Here is a 27,239-nt window from a genome sequence, read left to right as displayed (position 1 = left end):
CTCTTTTTCAGTGCATGATTCTGCTCTAAAAGCCAATGGGAAACCTGTGCACAAACTTTACACTGTATCATTCCCCAAGGCAAAAGCCAAGAGTGCTCCAGATTGGAACTCTGCAGAATTTAGGGCACAGACTAAATATTTCTCAAATTGCACAGGATTTAAGTGACCCATCATTTAGATTCTCTTTATACTAGTTTTCATCACCTATTTCCAGCAGGCTCAAGGATCTGTCTGTCTGACATTTCCCTAACTGGCCTCTGTTACTAAAGCATATTCTGGTTTTCCACCTACAATGTAATTTAATTGTCATTCTTGATTTCAGATATTGATTTACTTTTTTCAAACCAAGTCTTTAAAAAAAAATCTCATTTAACAACTGTCTTCAGAGGAAATATTACATTTTAACGCTAATAAAGTGTAGTCCGTGTAGTTAATCTATCAATTCATCAATCAGTCATTCTTTCTGAGCCTCCTTTATCTATGTTTCCATATACCTGTGCACACTATCCTTTTTCTGTGCCATTTTCTTTATTTCATTCATATTCCAAAACAGATTTTACTTCTTATATTTACCCTACACACCAAAGCAAGAAGAGCCACCACAACTGTGCTGTGACAAGTTCTTATAAGAACAGACATGCTTCTGAAAACTCAGTTCCTGGAGGTGCCAGCTGAACCTAAATTTGACCCTGATGCCTTACTAACATCTGAAACAATCCCCTGTGTTAAACCTTGTCTAGACCCTGCATTAATGTCCATCTCAACATTACCTTCACAGACTGCCTCTGATGTATGGGTACGATATCTCACGTGTGATATTTCAGCATGAAAGACAACACAGAATCACCCGTCGCTGAGGCCTGACGAGACTCTGGGAGGTCACCGTCCAATCCCCTGCTCAAAGCAGAGGCAGCTCTGTGTTCAGGCCAGGCGGCTCAGAGCTTTGCCCCATCTTGCTGTCAAAATCTCCAGGCTCAGAGAACCCACAGTTCTCTGGGCAATCTCTTACACTGCATGGCTGTCCTCAGGGGGAAAACATTTTTCTTTCTACCCATTCAAACACCTCTATTTCAGCTTATGACCATGGCATCTCATTATCCCACCATGCAAATTAGTATTGAGCCTGGCTCCCTTTTCTTGGTAATCTCATAAGTATTGTAAGGTAATCATAAGTATTGTAAGGCTGCACTTAGGTGCTCCCTAAACCTTTTCTTCTCCAGGATAAACATGCTCCAGTGGGTTGGGAAGTGCACTAGCTTTGGGATTCAACTCATTTTAATGTCATCTTCTAAAACCTGGGTATCTCAGACAGGCTTGTTGTCTAGAGTAACCTCACCAATGGAGAAAGAGAGAGGCATGTTCTTAGGGGAATATCCTCTTACAAAATGGGTGTGCATGGGAGGCAGGAAGAACTCACCTCTGCAAATGTCAGAGATTTCTTGCTGATATTTGCCTAACTACTTAGCTAAAAGCAGAGGACTATCCAAATGGCAAACTTCAGGTGCAATGAATCTTGCTGGTAGAGGACTGTTTTCTCTGGTCTTTGACTGCTATGTTTGTGTGGCACTGGCCAAGAAACAGCCCCTCTTCATTCTTTGTTTCCTCTCTCCTAGAAAAAGACAGCGATGACTGATCTGAGCGTTTTGCCAAGTAGCTTGATTTTCACATATGAAAAGTGCCAGATGAATGGAAAGGGCGCTAGTCCAGCATGAAGCCATAGGAGGATGAATTACTGGGCAGAAAACTCCTTTTAAGTGGCACACCCCAGTGGTAACAAAATGTAACTTTTTTTTTTTTTTCAGTTATTATTTCTGGTTGGTAAATAGAGGAAACATCCCTAAAGAGGCCAGGCCCTGTAAAGGGAGATAGAGAGATTTCTGCCTGGGAAATGCCTGTTCTGCACAGAGAGCTGGCCTACAAAAATCTTTCCTTGTTACAAAGTTACTCTCAAAACATATAAAAACAGAAGAAAGCTGGCACCTCCTTAATCTTATCTTTGTAATTGCACCTATTATGGTTCAGGACACACCTTCATTTAAATACAAGTAAAGTTCAAAATCTTTCTGAATCAATCTGATTTTTTATTTAAGTGTTGTAAGAAAATGATTCAACACTGTAATTACCTCTGGCCATAATTGATTGTATTGTTTACATGGTAGGTTATTAACAAAACATTATCTGGAATTGAACTCTACCTTTAAGCACAGTTTAGATTATTGCAGCAATATACCAAATATAATGTCATAAATGTGCAGCAGGTGGCTGCTTAATAACAGCTAGTAACATTCAGCATTCATTCTAAAGAGTGCGTCTAGGACCAAATTAGCTGTCTTGCATGAGTGATTAATTTGACTGATAGTGCACTGTACGGCATGACTAATAAGCATTATGCAGCTTTATTAAGCAATAACTCACAACTACATGGTGATGTCAATCTTTATCTTTGAAATACTATTTTAGAAAAGGAGTGAATGGTCTTTGCTTCTTTCAGAGTGTTGTATTCTATTCCAGGAGCAGTGCAATACTCATCAGTGCCTAAATTCGCCATCTGGTATAGCCCAAAGCTATTATGCTCTCATCTTGCCAGCTTAAAATGACAATATAATCGGCCACTCCAGATTTATAACACTGTCTGTTTGTTTGAATGCCAGGCAGTAATACCATATTTGATCAAGCCCCTAACTGCATGTAATATTTTAGATTTCTGTGTATAAAACTGTGTTCATTTTGAGGAAAACATTTTTAAAAGATGGAAAATGAGGGAAGCCATGTTTCTGAGTATGCTTAGAACAGACCCATGGAAGCATTAAAACCTTTCAGCAAGCCTGTCTCCCTCTTCATGCTCTCAAACCAATTAAAATGCTAAAAGAGTTGAAGTCAGTGATGTGGCAGACACTGGGATACAGAGCCATTTGCACACAGTTCACAGAAATTTTTTGAAATGGATGAGAAGGGGCTTACAGGGATTGGGGAGGGGGGAAATATAGGGAAGGTGGGTCCTCCTGCCCTACTGCAGTGCCTTCAGAGTCCTGCTGCAAGATATTGGGCGATCTTGTAGTTTATAATACCAGCAGCAAGATTATCACTAGACTATATTCATACACACCCCTTTTGCCATGTACTTCCCATCACCTGTGGTAATCTCCTTCCACTCTTGTTCCTTGCTTCAGCTGCAGACCTAGCTGATGTAAGCAGGTGTCAGTGAGAAGTTGCAAAGGCCTGTGGCTGCCATGGGACTCAGGTGAACTGAGGTCCCAAATGAGAAGATTCAGGTTTCCTTCCTTTTAGATAGAAGATATTCTCTTGTGCTGTTTGTTCAGTGCACACAGTATGATGGTGCACTGAGCCATGCCTCAGACAGCAGCAAAAGGGCAGATAGCGTACAGGTAGGTGGATGTACTGCATGGTGGTAGCGTGCTGGAGGTTTTTTTCTGAAGAAAAGTACACTTGGAAATGGAAATGCCTGCCTGCAATTTTAAAAATAAAATGAAATAAAATGTGGTTTTACAGGGTTAAGGAAAAAAATCTAAAAAATACATTTTGTAACATTTGAAAAACTGAAATATCATCTTCAGAAAAGGTTGGTGCCTCAGGCTCCCACAGAGTCAACTAGTGGTGTACTATGGGTCCCACTGGGGAGCTGAGAATATATCCTCCCAGATAGTGTAAAACTCATACTGCTAGGCAAGAATGATTGATTAGTTTATAAACAGACAGATGGGAACAAGAGTGGGAAGAAGAGGAAGATATGTCTCATTAGTGGCATGGATTACTCAGATTTAGTTTGAAAATCATCTAAATTTAACCTGAGGATTGGTCTGTTTTTTACCCATAAGCTTTTTTCATGGTGGAGCTCTTTCTGCCTTCTACTTCTACACACCCTGTCTCACCAGCATATTTCCTTGTGTTAGACACAGTCTGTTGATCTTTCGGATCACATCCAATTCATTAGTTTTCTATGGTTAGCTGAATTAAGGCCTTCGATGACAGACATAACTCCCTTGTATGTTGAATTGTTTGCCATGAAACACTATGGACCTGCTCTGTAAGCACCAGCTTGATGCATCTGATTTTTTTTATTACATCCAGCAGCTCCCACATTTACAGCAAGTCTATGCCCCAATTCTTGGCCCCCTCGGCAAGAATAAAGAAAATATCAAGCTCTTCGGGATAATTTATAGTTTAGATGTGAGTACTTGTGACACCTAGTGGTTCTGGCAGAAAAATGCAAGTATTTTAGAGGAAGAGGAAGTAGGGGTGGGTCGGGGAAAGGAAGGAGGGATTCACTGTCACCTACTGGAAGATAGTTACTACAATAACCTGAGAAAACACACAGCTGAGCAAATTCTTTCCCTGGGGATGTGGCACACCTGTCTGAGGCAGCCACCCTTTGTAACCCATCACGTAAGCAATGGAAAAGTTCAACTATATGAAACACTTCTGGGGTGGGGTGGGACGAGGTGATTACAGGTGTTTGGGTAAGGTGGTCAGGCAATTGCCCAAATCCTCTTTGTGAAACAGGAGGTGAGCACAGGAGCTGTGGGTGATGGCATCAACCCAGCATCAAAAGAACAACTTAAAGGCACACCTGGGATGGAGCAAGACTCAGGCAATTCCACAGCATGAAGAAAAAAAAGGAAAATGTTATAACCAGTTCACTGCTGGCTCTTTACAAAGTCGTCTTTTAATTGTGACACTTCAGCAATGTCCCATCACCCAAGACTTTCCTTATATTCATCAGAAAAATGTGGATGTTTCCCAAGCCATGGACTCAGATCTTAGGTGGACTGAACTGCTCTGTGAAGCAGCCTGTTTTAATACCCTGACAAGATCCTTTGAATTGTATGAACTTTGTAAAAAGACAAGATCGAGGGCCTGATGCCTAGCAAGCCAGCTGGGGGTCATGGTCAGATGCAGTGACCAGGCAGCATAAGCTGTGCCAGCTGACTGAGGGCCTGCACCTGGAAAGGCACAACCTGCTTGCTGTTGCAGGGCAACATCATCAGCTACCCAAGCTAGTGAGCCAAGTGTGCAATATCTCGAGAACCTCCTATGTTGGAGGCTCTTGGGAGAAGAATGCTTTTGATGGTAGAGATAACAACATCCAATGGCTTTCAGCAGTCCCTAAAAGAAATCGAAACAATGGAGTGCAACATAATGCAAAACTCCCTCAGAGACAGGTATTCACAATTAATTAATAGTAGTGCCTGTTTCTATGCAGTTGTCCTTTAACACAAAATACCCATCTGAAGATCTTTAACAGGGGTAACATAAAACAAAAATAATTTACTTCATAGCTAGACAATTTTGCACAGCTAGGTAATAGATCTGTTAAAACACAGCTTGTAAGCATGCAGTTACAGACATATACATATGCATGGCTTGTATATACTTGGTGTGACTCATGAATTGGAGTACGTGGTGTGATTCACACAACTCCTGTGAGATTTGTTGGGTGATGGGTATGCTATGTACCTCCTACTGTATAATGGCTTCTAGTGTTATAGTGCACCACTGTATGTCTCTGGAAGAAAATGAAGTATATTTTGCAGTGGACTTGGCAGTTTACTCCTCAAACTCTGCCACCTGGCATTTCCAGGTCACCTCTGCCCTTCACTGCCTTGGCAGGAGCAAAGCACCTCAGCTGGGTGCTTCAGGTTGGGTTAGGTGAGATGGGTCTTACCCCACAGTGTGCCACAGTTGTTCTAACTCCTGTCAGATGCTATTGCTAGGTTTGTCCAATGAAGGGGTAAAGCTCGAATCACAGTAACTGCATTATTTGTCTAGAAGTATGTGAACAACAGATCCTATGTCACTCCTAAAGCTGTTCTCAAACTTTGAAATTGGTCATTTTGCTTGGACTACTTAGTTGTAGTTGCTTGTCTAAGGGACCATTGTTAGGTGTCCCTTTGTAGACGGTTATAAGAGAAATAAATATATTTTGTGAGAGTGCTGCTACTACAATGACAGGAAGAAAACTGATCTCCCCTAGTAACCAAGGTGTAAACTGCATGCCATCAGAGGAGCAAATACTTCTCATGGAAAAGTAATGCATCTGATGGTGGGAGCGAAACTATTCAGAATTTGCTAAAGAATAATCTTTGTTTCTTCATCCCAACCCTAAACAGCATAACTGCAGTTAAAAATGGAAACTGGATTGATTCATTCCACTCAGTATCATACTCCCATTTTCCCACGTGAACCCTCAGGCTTGCAGGGAAGCCAAGAAACTGTGACCTGTTGGGTCAGCAGAGAAGCAGAGTCACTTCGTAGGGCACAGCACCACCAGTGACCAGGGCAGCCTCAGCATGCTGCTGTGATATATCCCAAGTCTGACTAGACTCTGCCTTATATAAACCCAGAGTAAACAGAACCTGGAGAAACAATCAGTTTGATAGTAAGACCTTATCAGTCCCTGCTCCTTGTGAACAATGCAGATAGCAGAACGCCAGACGGAGTTGTCTTGCATGCATAGGCAGAGCCTGTAGGAAAGGTGGAAGCAAAGCCATGGAGTGAAAAACTCTTAAGAGATGGAGTTGCCAAGAAAGCAATTGTTCATATGTGAAGCATGGTAAGAAGAAGAAGACCTTAATCAGGATGTCGGCACCCACATCAACGGATGAGATAGAGGGCAGGGACAAACTTTGCAACAAAGGAAGGGATCTATCATTTTTCTTCAATATTTGAAAAATATTGCTAAGGAAGGATGTAGAATCTCCATTAGTGAAATGTTTTAAAAATAGCTCGACTGTTATTTCTCAGGGACAACACAGACATCATTGATTCAGCTTTGGGATAGAAGAAGGAATTAGACGACCTGTGAAAGATCCTTCCTGCTCTACTTTGTATTATTTTTCTGTGATACACTTCTTTGAGATATAAGTGGAATAGTAATGAAGGACAGTGCTTACAATAACACCATCATCTCTCCCTTGCAATCTCAAATATGTATTGTAAAAATGAAACAAAGAATGAGAAAGATAAAGGAAAAGATAAAGAGGGAGAAAGAAAAGGAAAAAGAAAAAAGGAAAAGGAAAATAAAAAGGAAAAGGAAAAGGAAAGGAAAATGGGAAGGAGAAGGGGAAAGGGAAGGGGAAGGGGAAAGGGAAAGGGGGAGGGGAGAAAGAGAAAGAAATAAAGTAAGAAAGAGCAAGCTATTGCAAAGCATACAAGAAACTAGGAAACTGGTTGGTTCAGGATCATCCCAGAAAAGAGTAAAATTACATGTTTGGCTTGAGTAGAATCAAACTTCATTTGCACTATTATACCTGAGCTCAGCATCTGAGTCCATTCAGCTTTAAACTTGTGCTTCTATATCTAGAATAAATCTAGTATACAGAACTAGGACAGTAAATACCCATAAAGAACCCTGTAGAAATTCCTCTTTTACTGAAGTGGGACTATTAACTACTAAAGGACTCATGAAAAAGGAAAGTTGAATGAATTCCACTAAATTCATCTTGTCACAGAAAGGAAATAAGCAAAAGCCTTCTAAACCTTCTAATAAAAACATGACATGAGCAAAATCAGTAAAATGTTCAAACTTTCCTTTTGAAGAGGCCTTTCACTATGTGAAATGCTAGACCTAGCCTCACCAAAGGATAAAGAGGGGACAGAAAAATATGCCATGGTTGCTTACCAGTTCTTCACAATTGTTTTCTTTCGCAGAAATAAAAGCTTTGACCAGTACATGGTTTTTTACTTCCAGGGGGCATTGAGTATTTTTGGGTCTGCGTCTGAAGGAGTACTGTTCAGTTGGCCAAATCAGACACTGGTCATTAGATGAGCCAATAACTTCTAAGGTCCATCAGAACTCTGAAGGAGCATGGTTTTATTTGGTAGAAAGGCAAAGTCCTAAAAATAGAGGTTATGCTGCTCTGCCCTACAAGAAGTGTGCCTGTGAAATGCACCTATTAAATGCAAATCACATGAGAAAACCTGCATTGGTTTTTCTTGGCTTGGGCATTAAGAGCAATTGTGTTAATAAAACCATGCTTTTATTCATGTAACCTATTATTATCAAATGATATCCGAAATTACATCAAATTACATCCAAGCACATCTTTCAAAAGCAACAGGTGAAGTCATGAGAGTTATCTCATATAAAATAATTCATAATTTCACTGGTAATGTGAGAGCGATACAAAAAATTAATCTGGCTTTTCCAGATTTGTGTTGGATCCATTGAACTCACAGTAATAAAATAGCATCAAATTTTCCTTTTTCTCCCTGATGTAACTACATGCAACTTAATATGCAAAGAAAGTTGCTCTGCTTAGTAAATAGCTGGCATTTTATTACATGAAATTAATTTAAAGACTTGCAAGGACAACACCCCATTGTATAGTGTAGTTGAAAATTAATTACAGCCTTCTTTTCAGCAACATTAAATAACTGTAGAGGCATGATTTTTAATATTGTACAACGTCTTTTATTGGTGTTTTCTTAAAAAGATATCCCAATAAGCATTAAGCCAAAAAAAAAAAAGGCATTGGATCCTAAATGCTTTTTCCTTGTTCATATGTCATCATAACATTATTGAAGTTAACAGTGAGATGTTATTGTAAGATGCAACTAAATATCATTCCTACTAAAAATCTGTTGATACTATTCAAAGCCAATAAACCACGTAAGGGAAATGTTTTCTCTATGGTAATATAATTAAATAAGAATAACAACAAGAGAACGCAATATTACTTTGTTCTCCACTCAATTCCACACATTACTCTTGCGTTTTGTTCCCAGAATAAGACAGTGATAGCATAATAAAACCATACCTGCAACAGTGATCTCTCCTTTTTGTTGTAAGTCTTAGCCTCATCAACCTATCAGAATAAATAAGTAAAAATACAAATCTATCAGGCTTTACTTGCTGCTCAAATTGTGTTCCCAGTGAACTCTCTTATCATCATAAGTATTGTAAACATCAAGGAGGAAAATTTTATAATTAATTTTAAAGAGTCGTTAATGTGTCTTAAAATTAATCATTCATTCTTGATCTCTAATATTAGCTTTCAGTTACTAAAGCCTAACCCAATCTTACTGAAGTAATGCAAGGCTTTCTATTGATATAGAAGGCTGTCGCTTCATAAGACACCATCAGTGCCTCCATAATAAACGCACTTAGCTCCTGATCTTAGCAGGAATCCAGCTCAGAAATCCAGCTCAGTATGCTTCAGCCTTAAAGCAGCAGTTAGCTCTCTAGTAAAGTCTGTAGAAGAAATTATGGAAAAGTGCCAAGCATCTCCTGAAATTTAAAGCCGTGAGTACAAAAGGACCGGAGAAATCTCACTAAAGGGAGAAAAAATATGGATTTTATCTTTAAGAAAGTAGTTGATCACAGTGGAACAAAGACACACCTGACAAAAAGAGTGATCAACTGGGAAAAAGGGAACTTCCAGTAGAGGTCTGGACAACCTCTCACACAAACCGTGCTTTTACTCGCAAGGAGGGATGTCCAGCCAGTCCCAGACAAGTCACTATCTACATGAATGGCTGATGACCTGAGTTTGCAGAGCTTTATCTAAGATTTTTTAAATATTCCAAAGGGTTTGATACACTTTGTTTTCCAAGGATAGGTAATGTTTCACATTTGTGTTTTCTTTAACAGAGAAAAATCTCTGGGGAGACCCTTCTTCCCAGACTTATTATTTTGGACATACTATATCAAAGGATATTTAACCTGAATTGTTCCTTCCCTCTCCTCTACAGACCCAACGAGGAAAATAAGTGGAGAAACTTCTACGGACTGTCTCTTAAATATTGACCAGAAGGGAAGGATATCATTAAGTAACTTCCCAAAGCAATATATGTATGACAGATGTGAGTAACTTACTGGGAAAATATCTAAATTATGAGGGTAAATCTCAGAACCCTGTAAATTAAGATAGCGACAAGACAGAACCCAGTGAAAAATGAGCTACAGATTTTCAAGTTCCAGCTTGAAACTTGAGTTCCAGTTCCATCCAGATATGATCAAACTTATTCCAGGTCTGTAGAGCTCTAGCTGACAGATTAATAAAGGAACCAGATCTTTTCAGATTAAGTTGTTTACTTCATATAAGTATCATAAATTACATGTAGAAAATAATAACACTGTCGCTATTAAAAAAACTCAATCCAGCAGAGAATTGCTTTTTGGGAAAGCACATATCTATCTACTTTCAAGGTCAGGGCTATACTGACTACATACTGGAGAAAATTCTGCTTAAAACCATTTCAGCACAAGCATAAGAACAAAGTACATGTGGAACCAGTTAAATCTGGAGCTAATATTGCTTAGACATATACTACTTTAAAATCAGATTTTCAAGATGGCTGCCATGGATAACACTGCATGTCGTTAAGGGAAAAGCTGTACACTTAGTTTTCTTCAGTCTCTTGGTGCTGAACAAAGAGTGAAAAAAAGCAAAAAAAAAAAAGGAGAGAGAGAGAGAGACAAGATGCAGCTATATTTATTCTTATCTTTCTTAATCCCTATTCCAGTAATCACACCAGCTGGACACTCAGAATCTGGATCCAAGAGACCTGATAATCTTAAACATAATAGGAAAAAAGAAAAATCTTCATGAAGAAAGTGAACATCTAGAGGGATAATGTGTAGGCTCAGATAAGCATGAATTGTGTTGGGCAAATACATGACAAAGGGAAAGGGGACTGAGGATGATAAGGCACTGAGGCATGTGTGATTTCTGTTTTAATCAATTGGCTTCCTCTCTTCTGTCGCAGTTTCAGAAAAGCAGCTATCGGTTAAGCTGCTTAAACAGAGGAACCATATTCCATGAATTGTGCAAAAAGAATATGATTATTCAAACAATGTCCCCAGTAAAGATATGCAGCTTTCATTTTTATTCTGCATCTCACCAAGAGAAAAAAATAAATGTAAAAGAATAGAAACATCCCATTTTCTGAACTTTATTTATGTGCAATTAAACTTGTACAAAGCAAGGTGGTTTAGGAGAATGAGTGGAGATGAGACAATAGAAAGCTCGGAGAGCAAATCCCAGTATCAATTACTGCTTTACACATTTTGGAAAGGGAAAGTACTAATGATATTTTGCCTTAATTGCACTCCGCAATAGAAGAGGAATAATTCCTATGCCTCTACTTCACTGGACTACTTATAGAATTAAATTGCAAAGCCATAGCAAGGCCTGGCCATAATTTCTAGAGCAAGGAGTCAATCTGAGTTGCCTTCAGCTCAACTTTCCATGTACCCAAAGAGCCCTTGTACTTAAGGAGTTTCCAGAAACACCCTGTCATGGACTCTCTGGCCTCAGTTCAAGGTTGCTGTTGAGGTCAAGAGATACAGGCTACTCCATTCTTTATGATTTCACATTTGCTGTTCACCATACAGGACTATGCTGCGTGGCCCCAGAAGACATCAAGCCACAGAGCGAGAATGCTTCTGGGGTGTGCAGCATCAATGCACCATCAGCCCAGCCTGAAAGTTGCACTCAGTCCCTTGATTTTCTGTTGGATGCTTGCACTGCACAATGAGCTGAGCTGCATCCTTAGCTAATGCCCTTTCTGAAGGTAGACTCATTGACTTCAAGCAGGAATTTCTGAGGGAACCAGATGCGATGCTTGTGGGAGCAAATGTCCAGTCCTAGATATTTGGATATCAGAGTGGGATATTTGTCTTCTGGTGTTTAATTTCAGAGTGTACATCTGTGATTAATGACAAAAGTGTTATTTATTTTAAAGTCTCAACTATAATATTTGGGATTCAGTAGATTTTTGCAGGACATTATCTGAAACTGATTCTGGGTTGCACTTATTGCTGAAACATTACATTTCTTCTGAAAGAAGAAATGGACTTCACCTGTAAATATCTCCAGAATATAATTAAGACCATCTGGTAGAGGGAATTGATTTTGAAACATTTTTGCTGGAAAGGAAGCCAAATTCACTCTGGGGAGCAGGGTCTCTAATAGTGTTTCCTTTTCCTCTCAAATAATAGTATGAAGTAAAACCATTCTGGGAAGTGTCAACAAAGTCTTAATTTGATGTACAAGGGCTGAAAAGCCAAAGCTAGAAGAAACATGGGACAAAAATGTGTTTACACAGATGCTGGATTGTCTCCAAACCCTATGAAAATAGTGCTAAATCCTCCCAGGGCTGAACAATGGGTCTGAAATGAGGCATCAAAGAATAATTAATATATGTTAACGTGCTCCCACCCACTATCACACTGCGTGGGATTTTTTTCCCTACAAGCACAAATAATCAACATAGTGCAAAGGGTTTCTAATCCATTCATTGTGCTAGCACATACTCAGGCAGGGAAGGAGTCACCAACAAAAGTTTGATTGGAGCTGGCCTGCATGACTGCTTTTATTTTTGTAAAACAATTTAAGTAGAATACAAGCCCTTCATAAGGCAGTTCCTTCATAGAAATGAGTTTAATGCATGAATTTTTGTGTAAAATCTGCAGGTATCTGAGCTGGAGACTGACCCGCTGACAGCTAGCTCAGGCACGGACTGTTGCCCCAGGCTGAGCTGAAATGGGGCTCCTGTGCTCATGGGCAGGGGTCAGGGGAAGCCCTGTGATCAAGGCCCCTTGAGGCCCTGAAAAATACTTACAGGGCACTTATTTTCAGCATCTCATTTTAATAAAAGTTACTTTGAATGGACTGCTTTATGAACAACGGAATATATTGGACATAATATTATATAGAAGTAGATAAGGTTGTTTATTGTTTGTACTCACTAGAATTAACAATACTAGATTTTTAGGTTCTAACCTGAAAAAAAAAAAATAGGGTGCCTATTCAATGATTCATTTTCATTTTGGATGTTTGAGTCTCACAGTTAATATTGCCCAAGTAGCCATTGGCAGAGCAAAACTATCTTCCTACATTTGACCTCCACGCTTGAAGAAATAATCACTGCCTATTTTTAGGACAGCTGACAGCTAACAGTGGGATCATAACCTCAGAAACTGAGAGATTTCCCATCATTGACTTTGCTTTTTAAAAAACTTTGATCTGAAGTGCATGTGTGAGGTAGGGAGGGGAGAGGAAGAGGAAAGGCCAGTATTAATTGCAGAGATTGCAGGCAGAGTAGGATAACAATTTTGAAATAAATCATATAACCACACCATAACAGGAAAACCTTTGATAGTCCAAACATTGTATAGAGCCAGTACACTCTCCCCAAAGCACAGTGCCATTTCATTAGTGTTCCTGGAAAGCTCAGACAAGAGATTTCCCTAATGTGATAGAATATCAGATCTAAATTGCTAAACAACTTCATTTTCTACTCCTTTACCCCAGTTCACCACCAAAAAAACCCCAGGCAAACCCCCCAAAAAACCCAAACAAACAAACAAAGAAACAAAACCCCAAAACCCCCTTCTATGGAAACAGCAGAATGACACCAGTTTGATAAGACAGTGAGATATAAAGATATAAATTGGACACTGCTCATGACTTTAAATGAACAATGTGTTGGAATGGATATGGAAACTGCTTCTCTTTGAGCAAGTTTTACTTGCAGCTCCAGTTTGCTGAACATGTTTCTTTTATCCCTCCAAAATATTTTCAAAAACATGCACTAAAATGTCACAACAAAACTTGTCTCCTTATTTCATAATTCTGTAGCATTATAAAGCAGTCCTGGCTGGTTAATGCATGATTTCTTCTTTTTCAGTTGTTCTCGGAAGTCTTATTTTCTGCCATCTTATGTGATATAGTGAACTACAGAGAGTTATTCAAATAACTCAGGACAATTGGTTATTTTACGCTGGTGAGAACATTGTGCATACACACTTCATGAAGAGTAAAACTTTTGGCTTTTGTATAATATTTGGTAATTGTATAATAATGAATAGAAGGAATTTGGAAATTAATTATATTTTCAAGTCTTAAGCATTATAAATCTTGGCTTGCAGTACTATGAAACAATTGTTGTTTTAAGTATACGGTCTAATCTAACACAAACAGGTTGTATATATGGTAGTTCTGAGTCACAGTACACTTACATTGATGTTACCAGCAACATAGGCTGAAGCTAACATCAAAATAAAGCAAATAAATATGTGAGCCTAAGTAGTTCTGGAGAATTAGCTCTAAAGAAAGCCAGTTTCCTGTTGATCTGCGTCTTACCATTGGTCAACGTTTGTGTTTAAAAAAACTTCTTATGTGTGCCAAGAGGGCTTATAATGTTTTTCTTCCATTTAATGTCAAACAAAGCGTCACTTCCATGTGCAGTCTTTCCATCACTTTAATGGTCTATCTCCTTCATCAGGCTGCCTATTTTCATGACATGTGTGAAAGAATAATTATCTTTGGGACCTCTAGCCTCTACTTCACATGTGGCTGAAATCAGAGAGCACACACACACAAACACAGAATTTATAAGCCTTGTTTCCAAAGGAAATCACTCTAAAAAGATACTCTTCTGCCTTTTGTTTTACAAGAAGTGATCTCATTGTAATAAAAAATGGATGTCCTATGAAAGACATTCAAAGCTTTTTCCATTCAAATGAAGATAAACAATTAACACTACCCAGTATCAGAAGAGTAAACAAGCAGCGGTAAGTGATAGACCAGTGACCCCAAAGAAGGCATAATGTCCTGCTGAAAGCAGTAATGTTGTTTCTTTTGGAAGGGAGGCAGGATTTTGATATCATGCCATGGATTGCTGCACCCATTCTCCTGCTACCATTTAGTGTATTACTGATGGTAAACTTACCAGGTTCCTCATCACATCAGTTTCTTTTCTGTTTCTATTGTTTCTGTGGGGAGATTCCTTCCCTTAATAACAAAAAAAACCCTGTTTCTAATGTCCTGTATAAAAATATGGCATAGATCTTCAGGGTTCACATTTGTTGTGGTTTAGCTTCAGTTGGCAACCAAGCACCACCCAGCCGCTCACTCACCCTCCCCCCCCGGTGGGATGGGGGAGAGAATCGGAAGAGCAAAAGTAAGAAAACTCATGAGTTCAGATAAGAACAGTTTAACAGCTGAAATATTATTATAATAATAATAATAATAATAATAATAATAATAATAATAATAATAATAATGTAATGAAAAGGAAAGCAACAAGAGAGCGAGAGAGGAACAAAACCCAGGAAAAAAAACAAGTGATACAACCGCTCAACACCCGCCGACCGATGCCCAGCCAGTCCCCGAGCTGCGATCACTGCCCCGGCTAACTGCCCCCAGTTTCTATACTGAGCATGACGCCATATGGTATGGAATAGCCCTTTGGCCAGTCTGGATCAACTGTCCTGGCTGTGTCCCCTCCCAGCTTCTTGTGCCCCTGGCAGAGCATGGGAAGCTGAAAAGTCCTTGACCAGTGTAAACATTACTTAGCAACAACTAAAACATCAGTGCGTTATCAACATTATTCTCATCCTAAATCCAAAACACAGCACTATACCAGCTACTAGGAAGAAAATTAACTCTATCCCAGCTGAAACCAGGACAACATTAAAGTCAGGAAAAATACTAAATGAAGGTGATATGAAGATTGGCCAACTGAAAAAGGAGACATTAGGGGACCAGGAAAAATATTTTTATACAGATCATGAAAGAAAAATTTGCAAGAAATATGGTCCAGCTATTAATTCTTTCAGATGACCTAGGTAAAGGGGATGGCTCATAAAAAGTCAGGAAATTATGAAAAGGATAAATGGTCCAAAATTATGGGAAAAGTAATTTTCCATGGTTGGTAGAACAGACAGAACAGAATAGAAAAGAACAGACTTTCTGCTATTAGGGTACGCTCAGTAATAAGATACATGCACTGAGCAGCTAAAGTATCAGTAGGGCTGAAGTAGCAATGGATTCTGCAAGACTGATGCTGCAAACTGGAAGTGTGCGATTGCATGATCCCCCAGGCTTCTGAACCTGAGAGAAATCTCCCCATCACCTGCCACCAAACAGTTTCACTTTTAGGACATGTTTGTCTGGTGTGACAGAAATTCATCTAAACATTTTTAATTGTGTCTGATCTGACATCTCTTTGGAAGAATAGTAGCATCATGGGCTCTGTTTCCCAACCAGTGTAAAAGTAATACTCAAGACACTGATATTTCTGATTATTTATTATGGCACTTTAAAGCATATAAACTCCATTGCTAGGTGTTTCAAGCCAGTTTAAAAATAAAATAAAATAAAATGAGGCTTTAAGTTTTAGGCAGTATTTCAGTAGATTTTGGTTAAGAATTTTTAGAATGTTACTAGACAGGAAATAAGAATTTTGCTAGAAAAACAAAGAGTTTTCTCAAAATAAGGCTTCCTTTCAGTAAAGCATATATGTGTTTGCTTAAGTTTGTCATGTCCATTGGCTCACCAGTATATGTTTTTTCAGATAAGAACCCGTGGGTTTGAAACATGAAAAAACAAACTAACCCCTGAAAATACATTCCTCTACTTAAACACCAGCAAAGCTTATCTCTTATTTATACCCACCCAATTCTGTTTACTTTGTGACATGCAAGTTAGAAACAACTCTAGAACCTGAACTCTGTTTTTTCTATTTCAGATTTTACTACCTTAGCATTTAAGGATGCTGGTCAAAAATCAGCTTGCTATTAACTGTTCGTTGCCATATATTGCATTATCTTGAACTGAAGGCAGTTTGTAGTAGAGCCTAAAACCAAACTGAGTATTTATAAAACCTCACTTTAAAATTCCACTATAGTAACAACATTTCCACTTCATATATTTGACAATTTTATTTAATAGCCTCATAAGTTCAGAATAGTTACATAATAGTTACATCACGGCTTTTAAAAAGGATTGCACTCAGCTACTCAGTCCATTGAAATACTAGAAAACAGGGAAAAGGAAAATATGGAGTGTAAAGGAGCTCTGCCCACTGAACTGAGTTGTTTGTAGCAAGTTCCTACTGAACATGATATCCTCATGCTTTCTGGTACACTCTGATACACTTGACACCATTCATGTCACATTCCTAGAAGACAAAGAGATGGATTTATTAATTTGCGTCAGTACAGACTATAAGGAAAAAGATCTTTTAGAGTTTACTTTTCAGGCTACCAGCCAGCAGCACTCAGGGATCAGAAAGTGGGACTGAACTCACCACCACCAACTGTCCATCCACTAGTTTCCGTGTTATTATGGTCTTCTTGCCGTCCCATTCCTGCTCCTGAATCAATGACCCATCATCTTTTAAGCTGACAAGGGTCTGAAAGAAGAACCCGAACATCAATATTTTACCCATGACATTTGATGGAGACTGAGGCTTTCCAACACCTTATTCCAAAGGAAAAATTCCCACCCCAGCTCACTCAGTAGTAATTTTGCCGTTGACGTCTACAAAGCCAGGACATTGTCTTAAATGCTTTATTGATCCTCTTCTTACAGTAGCTCACTGCTTGTTCACTCACTGCTCTGACACATTCCTGCATCAGGCAGACCTTTGACAGCATGCGCAATTTCAATTAACAAGAGCAGAGGATGTTCTCTGCCCATCTCTTTGTACATGGGCTTTGAGCCTTTGTGTAACGTTTATCTGATCTTGCAATAATGGATGAATTGGCCGTGTGTGGATGGAGGGTGGGGTGGTACACAGAAAGCACTCACACAAGGAAATGAGAGAGACATATTTGAGGGCTTCTTTGTGCTTAACCTCCATTTGGATGAATATTCTCCCTATTTGGCGCAGGGAGAAGGTCTTTGCCTTCTAAAACTGAAGATTAGCGGCTGTGATTCACATATATGCCTTGTGTATCTGTCATCCCACTGCACACTGAACCAGGCTCTCTTGTTATGCAAATACGAGACTGAGCAGAAAGGTTAACCCTAGGGCTGAATTGCCTCTGATTAAACATCAATGGGATTTTTTCCACAGGCTTCAAATGAAGTGGCATTTGGCTTTAACATGGATTTAGAGGTCTGTTAGTTTTACTAACACAATGCTTCTGCTACAAATTGAAAACAACAAAATACACAAGACATTATTGATTTCAGCATTTTCCCTCTTTGGAAGTTGCTTAATCCGGGGGAAAAAAAAAAAAAAGAATTTATTTCAATGAGACTTACAGCGACAACTGTTCGTGAAATAAAGCTTTGTTAGTATGGATGTCAAAATTGATTTTTAAATAGTGTCTCCATCTGTAAAACGCCCAAAGAATTGTGTTTTTTCAGTAGAAAGTCTGGTATACTGACCTGAGTTTTCCTGCCATCTAATGTATTTTCCTCAAATTTCTCACCAAGCTTGAAGCTGAACTGTGAAGTTTTGAAGGTGCTTTCTGTTTTTACGGTGATTGTGTCCCCATCCTTAATAATGTACACATCTGGTTTGGCCATGCTTCCCATTTTTCTCATGGCCATACCCACACCTGCAAGGCGAGAGGCACAGTGTCACAAAGTCAGTTAAACCCTAAGGCTTAGGGCCACACAAGAATTCAAATACCTAATTCCCATTTAATTAGGCACTTAAGTACACTTGAGAATCAAAGCTCAAGAGTCACAAAGAAAGAGGATGTTTTAAATTATCCACTGATGAGGAAGGAGAAAAGCTTATTTGCAGGGTTATTCTTTAGCTTCCTCAGGGAGCTAAAGTTAAATCTATTTTGCCCTCTAGAGGATTCGCAGATGTCCCAAAACTCAGCATCGAATTTTTACAAACAGAAATAAACAACAAACAGGAAAACAAGCACAAAAGCTGAAACTAATATAAAATTCTTCCCTTCAAGTTCTGAACACTTTAAAAAATCTACAGATGATTTTTAATTGACAGATTAATCCACCTGCATATTTATTTCAACTTACTCAAGAAATACTCTTCAATCACTCTGTAGACAATTGCAAACATGCAATTTTTAATATAAGTTTATCTTCTACATCCTGTATCCAAAGTATGGACTTGTGAATTAGAAAACCACTACCATGCAAAATAGTGCTTACATACACACAAGAAAAAGGACCGTGAGAGAAATGAGCTTTGCAAATGACTGACAATTCATCATCTAGAGACAGCAGCCCTCAAAACTCCTCAGCAAAAAAGGTTCATCCTGCCTCAGCCCCTGCGTGCACTGTTTGAGCGGTTTGCTTGAGTCTTTTTGATCTGAAGGACGAAGATACGAATAAGAGGGTACTCAGGCAACAAACACGAATCCATCAAACTGGAAAGTGCAAACATGAGCCAAGAACTGATAAGCAACCAGATGGAGCAGAAAGTGCCACCAAGTCAGAGTGTCTGGGCTCTGCAGCTGGTGTAGTTAGAAAATGTTGTCATATAACAGCACAGCACTCCCCTGGAGTGTACAGGATACTTGCGTGAGGGCTGAATCCACAAAGCAAAGATTACAGTTTCCTTGGGAGGTGGAAATAACAAAGTACTTCCCAGCCACTGCTTCTCCAGACTCAACTGAGATTCCAGGACTGAGCCTTAAGCTTGAAACTGCAGAGCAAAAACCAGTCCTCCTCAGTCCAGCTTTTCTGACCAGAATTGGAAGTTATTGTCACCGTGACCCCCACCCGCCCTTTCCTGTTGTCCAGTCCAGAGTAATCAGTGAGTTATCTGATCAGCTACGCCTTGGAATCCAACTAAACGGAGATGAGCCGTGTATGTTTTCCATATGGCAAGGAGTGAAATTCAAACTTCTTTATCCTCGAATGTTCTTTTATACGGACTGAGCAGAATCTGCAGAATCTCATTTATGGTGTGTCAATAGGATCAAAGGTAGAGAGTTTCCTAAGTAGTCAGCGAGGGTGAGATCCAATAAAGGACTGGCTCCTACAGTGTGACTTGGAGTAAATTTAATTGCCTAAATTGTAATTGTAAAAAGGAAAAGTGACTGGTTTAAGATTGCGATCTAAAAACAAACAAACAACACTCAGTTGCTGCCTACACATGGGAGGTGCTCCGCAGTTGCAGCACTTAATGCCTACTTTGAAGTTGCAATTTGGCACATGCCAAGCCCTGCCTCTTAGACGTGAGCACCGCGGCATCCTAATCCATGGCTGAACTGAGCTGAGCTTAAAATTCTTGAATTTCCTCCAGCAAAGTCTCCCAAAGGGCTCAGTCCAGAAGGCTTTCTCACATCATAGCTATGACATATTGACAGGCCTCTCACAAAATGCAATTACAGCCACCGCTGTCTGCAGAGTGTAAATGCAGTGATGCCTTTTGTATTTTACATGAAGAGAGCAAGACCTAAATTCTTTCCTCTCCTCCCTCCAAAGACATTCAAGGCCACCTTTTCCACCTCTTGAGAAAGTATCCTAGCTTTCAGCAGTGAATAAATTGCAGAAAATAAGAGCTCCTGGGCTACACAGACACTGCAAGGTGCCTGTCACCTGCGGCCAGGATGCTCCCAGGAGGTGGTAAATCTGAACTTGCAGAGAAGGCTCCTGGTGTTAGGTCTGTTCTTGATTCGGTAACTTCGTGTTGCAAAATGTACGGCGACCTGGAAGTGGGGATAACAAGCCAGGACTATCCCCCCGAGATAAGGATGCTCCCCGCAGAAGAATACAAACAGCCTCCGGCTGTGCAGTCAGCCCTCGGTTACCCGTAGGCAGTGGGTCCAGTCTGGCTTTCTCGTGAGGAGACACCCAAGGTGACTCCCCGGGAGAGCTGCCCAGGCTCAGCAGCTCCGCGTGTGGCCGCCCCGGGCGGCGCCAGCCCGGCCCGGCCCTGGCAGCAGCGCTGGCCGCGGCCCCGCCACCCGCCTCCCCGCTCCCCGGCTCCGGCAGGTGCCCCCGCTCCCCGGGCTGCCCCGGCCCCCCGCCCCGGGGCATTACCGGCGAGGGAGGAGCAAACTGGCCTAATCGCAGCCGGGCTGCTGGCACCGGCTGATAATCCGGGGGCTGCTACCGGTGGGAGGGGGCGGCTGGGCAGCAGGGAAGGCGCCGCACGGGGCGGCGGGAACGTGCCTGCCGGCACCGGCACCTGCCTCCCCGCAGTTACGGTGCCCAAAGGGTCGCCGACATCTTTAGGACGCGGAGCCGGAGGCGGCTGCTATCCCGGGAGGAAGGGTCTGCGCCCGGCCGGCTCTCCCTCCCCGGCGCCCGGAGGGCGCGGAGCCCCCGGTGCCGCATCCCGGAGCACCCCGCCATCACCCCCCAGCCGCCGCCCCGCGCCCTCCGGCCCAGCTCCGGAGCCGCGCCCCGGCCCCGCGGCCGCCGCGGACCTTGGACAGAGCCTCGCCGGCCGGCGGCGGCGGCACGTCCGCGGGGCTGCACCCCTCCCCCCGGAGGCGCGGGGCCGCCGGCTGCTTACCCAGCTCCTTCATATACTCCTCGAAGCCCTCGCTGGAGATGAGGCACCATTTGCCTAAAAACGCATCGATGGCCATGGCGGCGGCGGCGGCGCTGGGGCTGGCGGTGTCCCCGGGGAAGCACGGAGGCAGGAGGACGGGCTGCAGCGGGGCCGCGGCCGCCTTTATAGCGGGGCCGGCGACATGTGCCGCGGGGAGAGCCAATGGGGCGCCCGCCGCGCCCCGGCCCCTTCCCCGCCGAGCCCCCGCCCGGCGAGTCCCGCCCGCGGCGGTGGCGGCAAGAGCGGGCACGCCGCGCCGCTGCCCGCCCTCCTCCCGCCCTCCTCCCGCACACACACCCGCACCCGCACACGCACACGCGCACCGTCTGCACCCCGGGCCTGCAGCTCCCCGGGACGGCACGCTGCGCCCAGAAACCGTGGGACACTGCCGGAGCCATCCCGCCAAGGGATGCCGCAGCCTTAACGCTTCTTCGGACACAGCCACCACCCGGCACCTACCGCGGTGAAAGAGGCCAGTGCGCTGTGCTCTGGCACCCGTGGGCTCCAAAACCCGCCTCCAGGATTTTGGCTCCAGGGAATTTTTTGCAGTCTGAATCCTAAATTATGCCATTTGCTACGAATCGTGCTGTTTATGGATAATTCAGGAAGAGGCAAGCATGGGGCATCATGTGGCACAGAGGCAGAGCAATAAGGAGCCAACATCCCCAAACAGTTTATTGGGTTTGATCGCAGGCCTTGCCAGCATTCCCCCAAGTCCCGCTGGTATATCACATGTTACTGAGCTACAGCAATCTGTAGCTTGCTGCAGACCTGGGAGCAGACTTGTTACATACACACAGTGATCAGGTAGCAAACAAGATCGATCAGAATACAGAACTAATGCTGGTACTTGCAGTACACAGAAAAAATCAAAGCCTGAATGCAATCTCATGCTTTAGCACTGGAGAAATGCAGATTTGGTTCCTTGGTTTTAGTCCATATTGAACTGCGATGCCCTAATTCCTACTTCCTAAAGGAAAACCCAGCAGCTGCACACTGGCACAGAATTACCATCGTAAAATATATGCCGTTACCAGGCCCCATGAGGGTTGGGCCAATCTTTTGTCAAATTCTGTCAGGTGAGCGGAGAGATTTACTGTCATATTCTGTGAGAAAGCTGCTGTTTCTAAGTCGCAACAGAAATCCCGATTCCAATGTATCCCCAAGTCTTGTTTCCACCATCAGGGTTATGCCAATCTCTGCCTCTTTTGGCCTTGTGTCAGACTGGATGAAACCCAGAGCTACTTTCTCCTGACCAGAAAAATAGGAATCCAAAGATATGCCTAGTGCCTGGAGTTTTTTGATGGAGTAGCCGTGGCTATGTTTCTCTGCTAGTACTTTTGTGGAGGAGTTTGAGACTGAGGTGTCAAAACCAGAGAAGGCAGCAAGGTCTTTGTGCTGCTTCCAGAATTTCACAACATGAGAAGGTGCCATGAATCCGGATGTTTTGGTGCGAGGAGAACGCTTCCCTTTGTGCTTTGCAGTGATGCAACTTAGTAGAGCTAAACTGAATCAGTTTGAAAGTTCAATACTTTCTAGAAAAGGTCAGATTTGTCATACACTAAGTAATCAGCTCATTTTTCAACAGATTTTTTAAAAAAATCCTTCTGTTTAACTATCCTTCCCTACTGAGCTGCCTTTAATTACCTCCCACTTCTCTGACTATATGTTTGCTTTTAATATGCAAACAACACTATAGCGTCTGCTCATAAGGCGGCAAGCCACGTTGCTTTTTTTGTCATTAAGTTGGTACATTGAAACACAAGACTTTCAACTTCCTTCCACTTTTATCTTTTTTTTTTTTTTTTGGTCTTGCGCAAGAGACTTCGAGGTAAATTTTAAATTAGGCTGATGTTTACTACCTAATTCATGGTAGCAGAACCAAAATGCCATCTGTTTTGCAGTTCTTTTTCTGGTTGCTTACAGATAAACAGTAAGGATAAATGAAAAGCAATTAGATTAGGGATCAAACATAATCATCCTTCAGGAATCAGGAAGTCTTCAGTCTTGTAAAATGGGGACAATTTCTAGAAATAGAAATCTTGGCTTTACTCCATGTATGCTAGCAAAGAATTTCGAATCTGCATTTCTGCAGTGCTGCCTGCAGATGGCTTACGATATGCAAATAGTATTCAGGTACAAGTGCTGATAATGCAGCAGAAAATGTAAAATCCACTATTTCCATCTAGTGGTGAGACAGTATTCCTGGATGTGAAGTACATGGAGATCCAGCTACCTACCTGTGCAGAACGTTGCTATGTTTTTGAATCCTCCCACAAGTCATTTGTTTTGATTTATTCTCCTTACAAATTTTTCAGGTCTAGGCATGTAAATTCATGTAAGATGTGACAAGAAAAGAGAATCTTATCTCTCTTTTCTGAAATGCAGACTGTTAGGATACAGTGAAAAATCTCTCTGAATTTTTACAAAAATCTAATGTTTTGCAAATTAATCCCGTGATATAGATTACTGGCTGTGACAATGTCAAAGCCACATCTAAAAACTTCTTTGAAACAGGATAGTGCTGAAATTTGTGGTATGTCACATAGCAAATAAAGTAACTAGATGGACCAGAGATGTATCCTTCTGGGTAAGGTACAAGTGGACTGGCCTACAAAATATTTGTTATTTTTTCCTTGACAGTACAGTATAAATATTGGTTAAATATTTCAAAGGTGAGGGAATGCAGGTCCCTACTTTGGGAGTCAAAATAAAATGGTCAGACATTCAGAGATGCTTGGGCCATGGGGCTCTGTGTCTATAAATCCCAGTTCCTGCCTGGTTTGAGGCTGCCATCACGGTCAGACGTTTTGCGTGTGTAGTCTCCTCTTCTCTCTAGATATGCCCAAAGAGAAGCAGCAAATACATGTATTCATATGGAAAGCGTTCAATTCCTATGCCACATATTACTGTTCCAGCACAGACACCTGAAGTTCTCTGAAGTTTTGCTCATTTCCATGTTAGCTATATGTTGTCCAAGAGAAGGAGAATCAAATTTACAATGAGAAGTGTAAATTTTTCCGTGGAAATTAGCTGCACGGAAAGCACGTAGCCACAGTTAGGAGCAACCACCACCTTGGCAGCTTGGGCCTGCCAGAGTGAATGCTTTCCCAAGGTAGTCAAGCCCTTGCGTCCCGTAGGAGGGGAGGATATTACAGTCCTTCATTACCAAGTGCAAAGAAAAGGACCAAGGCAAAAGACTGCAGAGAGACCTTCATTCTACTCCTTTGGGCAAGCGTGTGTCGCACAGTGATGCTTCATCTGACGTGAGAGTTGGGAAGCTGTGGCCAGCAGTGTTTGAGGTTTCTCTTCACGTAGCCATAGCGTTACCCATTGCATGCAAGCCAAGCCATACTTTGTCTTTTGGAGTCATAATACCTGCTGCTTGGGCAGGGCAGAGCACCACCACCTCCTCATCTGCAACATATCGCTGATCAGGTTGCATAGGAGGTGTAACTTTTTCCCTAGACCTTTACTCATTAAAGTGCCCATATGTTTGACTTGGAAGGAACCCAATCTGATAGCGCTATACTTTGCTTTACTGTGTAAAAAGGAGGATCTCACTTTCCTTGTAGTATACAGACATACCTGTATACGTATAGTACCTTCTCTAAGTGGTAGGCTTCTTCTAGACAAGATTACCTCTTAAGAAAGCCTTAAAAAATTGCCAGGAAAATTGAACCACAGCCTAAATTTTACTCTTCAGCCTATCCCTAGCTGTGAAAAAAATTAAAGCAGTCCATGAATAATAGTTACTCACCCCCAAGGCATGGATGAGAAAAATTGCATAGGTAGCACAGCTTTGTTTCTGTTTCCTTATTGTACAAGTGTGGTTTTCCCTTCCCAGCTATGTCATCACTGGGTAGACATGATGAAACACGTGCTATGGTTGCATAGCTGGCCTAGGTAAGCTTTACTCCAGCTCGGGAGCTCTTTGCTTGGGCAATACAGGACCAGGGATTATGAAGCAACACATGAACCTACAAGTTTTCATTTGTATGTCAATATGAAGGAGATCTTCTAGCATATCGGCATGTCATTACCTCTGAGCTAAAAGAGCTGGTCATAGCCTGTGTTTTATCAATGGGCTTTCCATGATACATCTCAGTTTTCAAGTCAAAACAAAGCCATCTTACTCTCCAGCATGGCTTAGTCTAAGGAGCATGGGTCCAAAGAGTCCTTGCTCTGGATCTGGCCACTGCTGCATCTGCTCCGGGTGGCCGGCTGTCGGGGACAGGCAGGCTCACGCGCGCCCACGGTCAGTGCCGAGCCAACCGGAGCCCCGATCCTTGCTGATGCCACAGAGCATTACTATAATGCAATTAACGCACCAGCAACCTCAGCGTGTGTCCTGTACACTGTCAGCAGCACGTTCAAAGCAAGTTTAAAGGGAAATGCTTACATCGAGGGCAAAGTTTACTGCGGCAATGGTGTGACAGCTCACCAGTTGTACCCTGCCTAAATGACAGGAGAGAAAGCTCGAGAGCCTGCAGTGACCAGAAAGAGCACTCCAGGCTTCATTTTCCTCATTCCAGACAAAAATGACCTGATGTCAGTTCCAGCCCAGCTCACAGCAACTGCAGATATATGAGCTCGCGTCTAACTTTGGAAGCTTCGAAAACCCCTCTTTATTTAGCAGCAGTATCTACCCTGAATAGCAAACATCCACACATTAGTATAAAAATATTTTTATTTATCTTCAGAATTTGATAATCAGCATAGTCATTACAATGTTAAAAAAGAGATCAGGATGACTACAAATTGTCCATAGCTGTAGTTTTAGCACTGAAAAGGCCTTTGATCTGCATAAAACAAAAGCATATTAGCAGTGGATACCTGCTCACAGAGGAGACTTTCAGAAAGATAATACTCTGGCGTGGCTTTTTAGAAACCTCAGACGTACAAAAATTTATCCCAAAGCTCTATAAATAAAGCCAAATAAAACCCCCAACTTTGTCCTTCCTGTGTGGTCTGGAACAATAAGGACATAAGGGCAAGGACAAGGAATGGCAAAATGATTTGGAATAGATTATGATAAAAGAAATATTTCTACCAGTGATGAGTAATTAGCCTATGAAATTTAGAATCACAAATTACAGGTGCGCCCACTGGATTTTGGAAGGGGTGTATAAAGTTTTATTATTTTTTTGATTGCATATTCTCAGTAAAGTTTCATCACTAAGGATATTAATTGACCACTGTGAAGGTAACCTTAGGAAAAAAGTTTAATTTATAGTTATAACAATTGCACTACTTTTCATTCTCAGGATGTCACCAAGAACAGCATCACGGCTATAGAAATCTGGAGGGCAGAGCCTGACACTCGTCTTCTACAGAGGAAGGGTCTTCTCAGTGTGACGTGGATACCAACGCCATTCCAGCAGCGTTGGAGCAAGAGGGACTGCAGCTGCTGCTCTTTGTGTTGAGCAAAGCCCTGTCATAAGGTGCTAGGAATACATGTAGCATGTCTACCAGATCGGGGCTCCCAAATGACTTCATCCTGGGGTGACAAGGGCTTAGGTGTGAAATAGGTCCTCAGGGCGCTGTTGATGAAGGCTAGCTTTTGCCAAAAAACACAAGTCTCCTCACACCTGCATGAAGTGGGAAGAGATAGGCTCTCTGGTGTGTCGCTCAAGCATTAGTTTCCAGTTCTGACTCACCTTTCAGAAAAGACCTCCTTTTTCATGCACCATAGAAGAACCTAGAGAAAAATCATTTGGAAGCTAAAGCTAGTTTTTACTGTTACCCCATTCCCATTGCCAACACACTAAGTTTGCCAAGCGTGTTGACTACATGACTCGTGTTCAAAAGATTGTCTAAGAAAATTCTTGCCTCTGGCATCTCAGGCAACCGTGAAGGACCAGCAGGTATTCTCCAGTTTGCTCTTCTAGACTTGAAAACCCTCATGGTATTTGGGTTTACATCCTTGATTACATCCTTCTCAAGATATGATCTTACATATCTAACATCTAGGCCAGAGAAAATCTATAAGTAGG

General features: G+C 41.7%; 1 protein-coding gene across 1 annotated transcript; it reads right to left on the bottom strand.

Moving 5' to 3' along the window:
* Positions 1 to 16,039: 16,039 nt before the first annotated feature.
* LOC142406236 (fatty acid-binding protein 5) lies at positions 16,040 to 21,326 on the bottom strand. The gene is made up of 4 exons (XM_075494867.1): positions 21,205 to 21,326; positions 18,147 to 18,319; positions 17,059 to 17,163; positions 16,040 to 16,929 (listed from the first exon to the last, which is right to left on the bottom strand). The coding sequence occupies exons 1-4, from the start codon at positions 21,278 to 21,280 to the stop codon at positions 16,879 to 16,881; spliced, it is 405 nt and encodes a 134-aa protein (XP_075350982.1). The 5' UTR covers positions 21,281 to 21,326; the 3' UTR covers positions 16,040 to 16,878.
* Between the last annotated feature and the right edge of the window lie 5,913 nt (positions 21,327 to 27,239).

This window comes from Mycteria americana, chromosome 2, assembly GCF_035582795.1.
Source record: "Mycteria americana isolate JAX WOST 10 ecotype Jacksonville Zoo and Gardens chromosome 2, USCA_MyAme_1.0, whole genome shotgun sequence".
Classification (NCBI taxonomy): Eukaryota; Metazoa; Chordata; class Aves; order Ciconiiformes; family Ciconiidae; genus Mycteria; species Mycteria americana.
The sequence above is the reverse complement of the archived record's forward strand: the minus strand, read 5'-3'. Positions and strand labels throughout refer to the sequence as shown.